General features: G+C 56.6%; 1 protein-coding gene across 1 annotated transcript in view; it reads right to left on the reverse strand.

The window, feature by feature from the left end:
- Positions 1–8,547, reverse strand: part of Casz1 (castor zinc finger 1) — a 52,853-nt gene extending 44,306 nt beyond the window's left edge. Inside the window, 2 exon segments of the mRNA XM_005079313.4 lie at positions 7,943–7,981; positions 8,387–8,547. Coding sequence (XP_005079370.3) covers positions 7,943–7,981; positions 8,387–8,435 — 88 coding nt within the window. The 5' untranslated portion in view covers positions 8,436–8,547.
- Positions 8,548–9,671: the final 1,124 nt, after the last annotated feature.

Below are 9,671 nucleotides of genomic sequence, written 5' to 3' on the forward strand. Positions count from 1 at the left end.
GGGAGAATGAGGCCCTGAGGATGCACAGGGCCTGCTCTGGCCCCTAAGGGGAGCTGCAAGGAGTCAGAGCCCCACCTCTGCCCGGATCCTGAGGGAGCGGTGGACACACGGTGTCTCTGAAGGCTGCCCTGCCATTTGTGGGGAGGCTCCCTCCAGTGCCACCTGCCCCCTGAACCCACTGGTGACAGTTGCTGAGAGCTTCAGCAGCTGCTGCCGCGGGAGCATTTTCTATTTTTAATTGTTTGATCGGAATATTAACTCATCTAGGCCTGCTCCCAAGGCACAGTTCCCAGCCAAAGGGTTTCCCCCGTTTCCCACACCTTCCTTCTCCCCTCGCTAGCTGGAATCGACGCTGAAATTAATAATCAGAGACACACAGGCCTCTGTGAATTTGCAAGAGATCAGAGTATGGAAGATTAAAAAAAAAACCCAGGCAACTTCCTCCTAATCCAGAGACAGCTTAAACTGGTCCTGGCCTTCTGTGCTCTCTGCGAACTGACCCTGGGCTCCGGGACAACAGTGGCTGCCCCAGCACACACGCAGGCACAGCCGCTCTGAAGACGTCCTCGGGCTCCCTGGCATTTCTCCCTGAGCTGCACAGCTCTTTGCCCTGGGTCCACACCGCTGGGCAAGAGGCTGGTTTCTGTTCTAGCTCTGGGCATCCACTTAGAAGAACCTTCTATGGTCACCACAATGGCCCATCTACCAAGGGCAAGTCACATAACCAGCCTGAACCGGGTGGCGCTTGAGCTTGGGATAGACCACTGCTGAGATTGCCGGTTGATTACAAACCTGGCCCTTCTCGGGGAGGGCCTCCCACCTAGCCCAAGCGCTCCTGGCTTCTGGGCCCTCCGCCCTCGTATGCCCTTGGTTCCCACTCTTCCCTCTCAAGGTCACGGGGCCGCCACACCAGGAATATTTACTCACCAGACTGGCCCTGTTAGCAGCACTCACCACAAATATGCTTTCTGATAAAGTTGGCAGAAAAAAATGCTAGCGCTCAGAACAATGTCAGAAATTAGCCCCCACCCGGGCCAGCCAGGGTGAGGTGGGACCTGGAACAGGTCATGCAACTCTCTGGGGACAGTCCTGGGGAGCTTTGGTTACTCTCCCTCTCTCTTCGCTCCTTCCTGCTTTACCTCCAACATACAGCCTGTTGCCAGGCATTGAGGACTGGGGACTAAGCTGAGCTGGGTCTTGGGGAGTAATCTTCCCACAGCCTCCAGAGGCCAGGGCCAGGCCAGGCCGAGTCTCTACCTTGGCTGCTCCGTGGGCCGTCTCACCTCACTGAGCCCCCTCCCCCCACCCCGTCCTCTCTCTGTGCACAAGGGCTTTAATGTTTTTATTACCTGTTTGACTCGCTGCCTTATTGCTTCTCCCCTTAATGGGGCCGTAACCGTGGAAACGAGGAATAAACGGCCACCAGAAAATGAGATGATTAAACAGGTCACCCTGGCAAAACAAACTCAGCTAAGGAACCTCTGGGGGTGGGGAGGGGGAGGGCAACCCCTCCCCCATTCGGAGCCAGAAGGCCTGGACCAGGGCTGCCCACATGCCCAGATTCTTGAAAGGACTGGGGCAGATACAGTAGGGCGCCCCCTGCTGGTCAGCAAAATACTCAGCCAACCCTCAGTTGGCCAGGCCTTCTGGTTTGCTGTGGCTTTGGACCCTCAGGCAGCAGGGAGAAGGGTACGGTTCAGAGGGAAAAGAAAGTGGAGACCATGGAGGAGACATCTCTTTGGGTCTGGCGATACAGGTTCCAACAGTCTTTCAACAAGCCTCCGGCTAAGGTGGGGATCCCCTGAGGCAGCTTGGCCTGGCTCCCCCAGTCTCCTCAAGTAGGCACATTCCCTCCCAGGAGTCCCCTTAATTCAAGGACAGAGCCCTATAAGAAAAGCTCAACTCTGGAATGGCCCCTGTGGGGTACCTGGTCTCTAGAGCGACAGAAAGTATGTTTCTCCTCCTCATTGTTTCCTCCAAAGCCAAGGAGTACCCTAACCTCAGCCCAGGCCACCAGACAGGCTTTAGGAAGCCGTCTCAACAGCCAAGCATCTAGAACTCTAGTTGTGGAGCCAGAGGACACCCCAGAGGGGTAGGTTTTAAGAGCCATGGCTCTTCTGGTATGGCTCAAACATTCTAACACAGGCAGAGCTCTGAAGCCTTGGCAGTCTGGGCTGGTCCCTCATTCTAGCCTTCCTGCCTATCCTGGTCAGACTCTGGAGGGATCCTAACCTAGAACAGAAATCCCGGAGAGAAGTGTGTTTGGCAGGAGGGAAACAGAATAGATGGACCACAGCAACGAGACCTCACACTCTGGGTCCGCCCCCTCACTTCCATGACTCCAACCCATTCCTTCCTGTAAAGCAGGCCCTAGAAGCTCTTGAAAAACTAAAGCCCAGGTCCTGAGGGAATCAGACATTTCCTGCCTTCCTCCTCCTGCCCCACTCAGAATCTGGGCAGGCACTCGGGGAAGAGGAGTCTCCATCAATCAATTGCGCCAGCACTTACGGTGGGAAGGCACGAGCCCTAGCCCACACCAAGCACCGGGAGATGTCAGCACAGCAGCTAATGGTCATGCCTAATGGTCAGCATTAAGAACTGAAGCGGCAGACGAAAACAAGGTCCCCGGCCCTAGCAAATGAACGCGAATGCTGTCCTGGCACACCAGTGCCATGGGCATAGCCAGTCCTCGGAGCGGCAGGCCCCGGCCAGCCTCCTATCTCTTATCTCTTTCTAGGGCCAACTGGGTATGAGGCTGGCAAGAGGCGTGAGGGAGCAAGCTGCTTGCCAAAGCTGGGTGGCCTGGCAAAAGGGCAGAAAAATGTGCTTGCATGTTGGAAAGCAACTGCTCTCAGAGCTGAGGGGGGAAGCCTGGGAGAAGTCTAGGAGAGCTGGGTGGCGGGAGTATGTCCCTACCGCCACTCTTTAATGAACATCCTGGTCCTCATTTCCATCCCCTCTTCTTAGCATGAGACGATACCAGCTCTCTCTTATCCTGCCTGCCCACAAACGGGGGAAGTCGGCACCTGGACTCTACAAAGTTCCTTAGGATTCGCTGAACTGTAGCCTCACCACCCACCCGGGGGCTCTTCCCTCACAGGGGACATGTGTTCTGAGAGCCTGAGGTGTAAGGTACAGATAGCTCCGCAGGGACACGCCAGACCACCAACCTGCCGAATTTCAGTCTGCTCAAGTGATTCTCCTCCACACCCCAGGGCCACTGGCTTCCAGAGACTTGCTAGACGCTGGCCCAGCCACCCCAACTGCTGTTGCTTGCCTTGGGGACCGTCTCTGGTAATTACTTTGGAGCACCTCCCTTCCCTCTCTAACCGTGAGGACCAGGAGAAGAGAAAGTGCGAAGATCGGCATTAAGAGGAAGGAGGCATCTGTGGCAGTAATAGTTGATCGAGATTTAAAAACAAGCTCAGGAGGGCTGAGCCTTGGGTCCCGGAGCTGGTGGCGAGTTGAAGACCGGGTTTTCTAATAAGGGTGGGCTAGTCCAAGGTAGCTGATGGAGGGGTAGGGATGCCGCAGCCACCTGGCAGGGTCCGGGGAGGAAAGTCAATTGCCCCACCCCTTTCCCTGCCTGGGGAAGTAGGCAGGGACTTGAGCCCGGGCAGCAGCTTTAATGAGGAGATGCTCTGCAGTGACTCAGCCCGGCAAAGGTGCCTCCATTTATTTTATTTTCCATCATAAAAACTCAAGCTGCAACTCAGCCAGATTCCCTGGCTGTGGGGGTGGGGAGTATCGGCACTGCCAGGGAAGCAGGAAGAGGCGTCCAACTGATGTTGTGCCCCCCCCACCATCACCGCCACCCCGGGCCTCCTTTGAGAGTCTGTGGGTTCCCTTCCAGGGTGTCTACCAGGGAAGAGTCTGAGGTGGGATCTCTCTGGGGACCCTTGTGGACCCACTTTTGCCGTCTCCCCCTCTGTAGGAGAATGACCGTGCTAGGCCTGTTACCCTCCGCTTTGCCGCTCTGTTTCCTACTTTGTAATTCACAGTTGGCTACTTTGTAACTCTAGTATCAAGGCTGGTTGGCGTCCCTCAGCTGTTTGGTGTCTCACATGCTTTCTCCTAAGAGCCACCCTTGTGGCTCTTCCCTGGATGCCTGCCCCGCTGAGTACAGTCAGGTTGGTAGTCAAAGACCGTAAAGGTCATCCGATGCTCAGGTCCCTCCCAGTGTCGCCTCTGGGTACGCAGCCAGCCTGTCCGAAAGGTACCAGGAAACACACCACTTCCAAGACAGCCCATGCTGTCCTCGGCTCTCATGGCTCCTTCCTGCCAAGATGGCACCAGATCACCCACCCCCTGCAGACTAGCAAAACCGGTGCCCAGCCTGGCCCCAGCTTAGACTGGTTGAGTAGGTGTATCTGGCCAAGTAGAGTCTTCAGGAAGGGAAACTGAGGGCGATCTGGTTTACCCAACCCAACAACCCCTTCCAGAAGCAGCACAGACCATTCCCCAGTATCCCCAGAGCCAGGAGGGTTCCAGCAGCTTCCACTTCTGGCAATACCAGGCTTTGAACCTTTGGCTCACTGAAGTTCTGGGTGCTGATACTCTGGTTGCAAGAGCTGAGCGTGCAAAGCCAAGCTCTTAGCTCCTTGGGGTAAGTCTGTGGCCATTCTCCCAGCTTAGGCTGTTTCCTGGGCCAGCTCCCTTGGCCTCATCTTTCCTGACCTCCCTACCATTGAAGGAAGGCTGTGTCTCTGTATGACGTGGGAGCAATGGTCTGCCTAAGAAAAAGGGTCCTGGCCTGTAATCCCAGTAGGACAAGGAGACGGGCCTGGCTCAGTGAGCCCTCGGGCGACTGGTCCGGATGGCAGGTCTGCTATCACAGAGCTCCGGTGGGTAGGCAGGCCAGCTCCTCTGCGTGCAGTCAGTGGCCATCCCCGTGAACTTGATCTCTTGCCTATTTGGCTCTTTATCCAGAACAGTCTACTTGAATCTTTTACAGGACCGCTCTTCCCTTCTCAAGAGGGGCCTTAGAACCAGATCCCACATAAACAGGGGCAAGTCCTTTGTCATAGCGCTACTGCTCCTACAAGTCATTTCTACCCAGGTTCCAGTGTGTTCAGGCCCAGGAATCAGCCTGGGGTGGGGGTGGGGGCTAATCCTGGGGAGCTTCCCAACTATAGGATGGCTCTACCTGTGTTTGAAAGCTTCTTCCCTGCACCCCTCCCCCTCTCAATACCCTCCCCCAGGGAAATCACTCTAAAAGGGCCTAATGGAACCCTGTCCTCCTCTCTTCCTCTCTCCTCCCTCCCTCCCTCTCTCTCTCTCTCTCCTTTTTTTTTATTAGCATTTGTGGAATTTATTCCCAAACTCTCCTAATCTTCCGTACACAACCATTTGATTTGCATAACCCAACCCCCTCTCATAAAAACTGGCTGCTAGTTTAATTAAAAAATGTAAATTTGCTGTCATCTCGGGGCCTGGTGAATTAGGACGACATCGGCATTTTTTATTGCTAAAGACGTCCAGATTGATCCAGCCCTTGGCTGAACTATGGTGGGGGAAAAGGGGTTCACACGGCTCTTGAGGGTCTTGAGATCATCTTGTCCCCTCCTGAGAAACCTCAAGTCTCCCCTGCCACTGAGTTACTCATGGTCAGAATGCTTCAGGACTTCTAGGTGTCCAAGGCCGGAGGGGAGAGTTAACCCATCATCTCGTACTTGTTGGAGATCTCTGATGCTGACACCTCTTTGGGGCTTTTCCCTCCTTACCCTGTGCTGAGGCCCTTAGCTGCTCCCATAGGAAGGAAGCCCTGCACTGTACCGCACTGGCAATAAGCCTTGGCATGTCCCTGTGTATCAGGGGATCAAGGGAGATGCTCTCAGCTCCTGGAGATGAGAGTGGAGTTGTCCCAGAGATGGGCTCAGGGATGATAGATCTGAGTCCCATTCTGCTTCCCCTTTTTGGTGAAGTGAGGGAAAAGGGCTCTTCGTCTGAAGTTCTGAGATTAAGTGAAACTCCCGAGATCAGAGAAGAGATGGGAGGTATCATTAGACAACTCCTCCAGGAAACAGAACTTTGACACCACGGACCTTCCCTCTCTGTGTGGCCAGAGTCCAGCCTTGGGTCCCACTGGGAGTGCCCTGCTCCAGCTGACTTCCTGGCCATTCTAGCTTCTAGGAAAAGTTTCCAGAGCCTGTCCCTGGAGTGTGGAGAGCAGTACATCTCCCCAGAGTCCTTAAGGTACCACAGGAGGCTCCGTCACTTGCCTCCTGCCCTGCCGTCGTGACACTCCCCCAGAAGGGCTGGGAATCGTGCCTCCATGGCAGCCTAGGAGAGACTGGCATGGCAGGATGGGGGCCAGCTCCAGTTGGCACTCAGGTCAGAAGGAAGAGGGTAGGGCCCGCCTTCCAACTGAGTAATGCCTGAGTCCCTTGTGCTGGCCCATAAACGGCTCTCCTGTGCCAGGTAGGGGTGGTGCCAAACACTGGGCCTGTCTCTGAGGTCTGCTTCTTGGCTGGCATGGGTGGGGGCCCCATTTCTGAAGAAAAGGGGGTGGGTCCTGAAAGGGTGGTGATGAGACACCTGATTAGAGGTGGAGGCGGGCTGGTTCTCTGTGGGGTGGAGGACAGGGAGGGGCAGCGTGGCAGCAAAGGCTTCAAGACACCTTCCTCAATCTGCCCAGCAGGGGGCGTCATGCCCTTCCAGGGCATGGATGTCCAGAGGACTTCCATATCCCATTAGCCCAAAACACCTGTTTCTACAGTCTCACAGCTCTGGGTAGGTTCCCTGCCCCCACAACGCACATCCCCGATTCCCCTCTGCAGCCTCCTGCCCTCTCTGCCTTACTCTCCTTTGACCTCAGAGAGGCAGCTGTCACTGTATGGGTCCCACGGGACTATGCCATGAACTTGGACACATCTAATGACAACTCTATCTAACATCACCTTTTCTCCCCAACCTCCCCCACCCCAGTGAAACAGAAGGGGCCAGGGACTGGTTCTGATGAAATTATCAACCTGCTTTTCTCTAAGACACCCAAGGAGAGGCTGCTTTAGACCGCCTAGGATGTGAAGGTCCCGGCCCAAGTTTGGTTCTGACAGAGGAGGCTGGTAGGAGGCCAAAGAACTACCTAAGGTAAGCCTCACTGGACTCAGGCTGCAGACTCAGATGAAAAGAGAACCACCGAATACAGTTAAATCAAAACTAGAAAGACACCAAATCCACTGGTTAAACTCTGCCCCAGGCCAGTGGGCACCAACTGGAGTCAGCCCTACGCCATCCCCGGCTCCCCAGACTCAGATATCTGAAATGTAGTCTTTGGTCCGGCCTACCATCACCTCCCAGGGTGGGGGCCAGAAGGGGGGCTGAGAGAGAGTCCTGGGCCCCTTACTTTGAACTGATAACAGCCACCTCAGCCCACAGATTCTCAGGTGAAAAACACTCATTAGCCATAATAAGCAGTTTGATCATCCGACACAGCCTTGTCCCAAATAAATTAAATTCCTTTACCTTGAGACAGTCGCCCCGAAACCAGACTAACCACCTTTCCCAACAGGACGCTGCTTTCAAAAACTAAACCACCCCCCACTAAAAAAATAAAAACACACACCCCATAAGCCACACACACAAGAGATCTTTGCAAAGGGAAAAGTGTGTGTCTAAAAAACACAAGAGAAAAAACACGGAGAACAAAAACCCCCACAAAAAACCCCTAAATCCTCTCTCTCTCTGGGTGCCCCCCAGCTCCCTGTCCCCTCGGTTCTTTCATAATGACAAGCATCAAATTAGTCACAGTCACTAAGCAAGTAACAAATAACAATATCACCATCCAGAAAGCAGGGCTAGCAGGGAACATGGGCACAGACCCTTGGCGCCTGTCCGGTACCCTCGGCTCAGCTGCTAGCTCATTGGGCTAAAAATACTAACTTCCGTCAAAGAACCGAAAGAAAAGTGAAAGAACCTCCCCGTAGGTTCCCACCGCCCGTACCTGTTCCAAGATCCATTCTCCGCTCCTTGGTCCCAAACTCTTCGAGAAACGCCATGAAAAGAAGAAGAAGAGAGAAAAGAATGTGTTTAGTGTCTCGCGGGCTCCCAGTCCCCGCCCGCCCGCTGTCCCTCCCCGCCGGGCCGAGCGCATCCCGGGCTGGGGGGCGCGCGCCGGGCCGGGCCGGGCCCGGCCGGGCCGGGAGGGCAGCGGCGGGGAAAGTTTGCTCCGCGCCTCCCGCTCGCTCTCACGCTCCGGCCCCGCACGCTCCCGGCAGCTCCGAGTTCCTCCAACTAAAACAGAAATTGCCGGTGGCCGTGGCCGGGCCGGGGATCGGACCCGCCAGGCCGAGGGCCTCCCGGACTCCCCGCCCCGTCCCGTCCCGAGCGCTCAGGGGTCGCCGCTCGGGCCCGGCCCGGCCCTCCCCCGCCCGCTCCCGGTACTCACCATAGTCGGAGAGTCGAAAGCCGAATTCACTTAAATAATCAACTTTCATAATACTTAATTAATGCCTAATTGCAACTGATTACTCCCCGAATAACAAGTTGTTTTAAAATCCTGATGTCATTGCTCCTGACGGTAACACTCAGGGTAACAGTTTGGCAGGAGGGAGCGGGGCGGGCGGGAGCGGCCGGGCGCTGCCAGGCGCCGAGGTGATTGGCAGGGCGACCGTGGCACCGCCCCTCGCCGGGCGGGCGCGCGCGCGGCTCCGGCAGGTGAAAGATCAGACTCGCGCGCGCGCGCCTCGCCCCGGCGCCAAGGTGAATGGGCGCGCGCGCCCGCCCGCCCGCCCGCCCGCGCCTCTGGCACGCGCGCGCCCGTGCTCCCAGCGCACCAGGCTCGGGGCGGGCAGTGTTGAGTCTCCGAAGCTCAGAGCGGAGGGAGGCGGGGCCGGCGCTCGTGGGGTCGCGTGCGAGAGAGGGGGAGACTGGGGTGTCTGTGCGGTGTGTGTGGTTGCGCGGGGGACGTCGTGCGCCCGAGCGAGGCGAGGAGGTGGCACTCGCGCACACGCGCCTACCCTCGCCGCGGACGGGCGCGCGCGCGCGCTCGCTCTCCTCGGCCGCTCGGGCAGTCGGCCACCCTGTGCGCGCCCGCGCAAACTTTTCCGCGCGGGAGCGAGCGCAGGTGCGAGGCTTTTTTTTTTTTTTTTTTTGCGGCACACGCGCGCGCTCCTGCCGCTCCCTTCGGAGCTGCCCTTGGGCTTCGGGTGGGGCCGGTGTGGAAGGGGTTTTGTTTCCCTTGCTCACCCCCACTTCCCTCATTTTGTTGTAGCTATTGGAGTTCGAAGAAGAAAGGAGTCGCGGGCTGCCGGCGCAGCTGGGTGTGTCGGGGAAACTCGCACGTCAGCCTTGCGCTCCCCGTGCGCACTCCCGCCCGCTGGCCTCCACGCTCCCGCAGGCCTCACAGGCAGAAGTTTCCACCGCTTCGCTTTGAGTTTTGCCTTTGAAATGGCCCTTGAGGTTCACACACACACACACACACACACACACACACACACACACACACACACACACACACACGAACAGTCAGACCACACATGTTCCCAGGCCTTTCTCATTCCTCCGCCCCATCTTTTTCCCTCACAGTTTCTAGGCAGTCTCCTCCCTTGATACACGTCATCGCTCGGGCTTCCTTTCCATCCCTGGACACAAGCACCCCTCAACCAAGTTGGCCAGTGCTCTGACACCTGTTCCCTGGGAACCACACCCTGCCCACTCGGATGTCCCTTAGG

This window comes from Mesocricetus auratus, unplaced genomic scaffold (genome assembly GCF_017639785.1).
Source record: "Mesocricetus auratus isolate SY011 unplaced genomic scaffold, BCM_Maur_2.0 Super-Scaffold_100042, whole genome shotgun sequence".
NCBI classification, from domain to species: domain Eukaryota; kingdom Metazoa; phylum Chordata; class Mammalia; order Rodentia; family Cricetidae; genus Mesocricetus; species Mesocricetus auratus.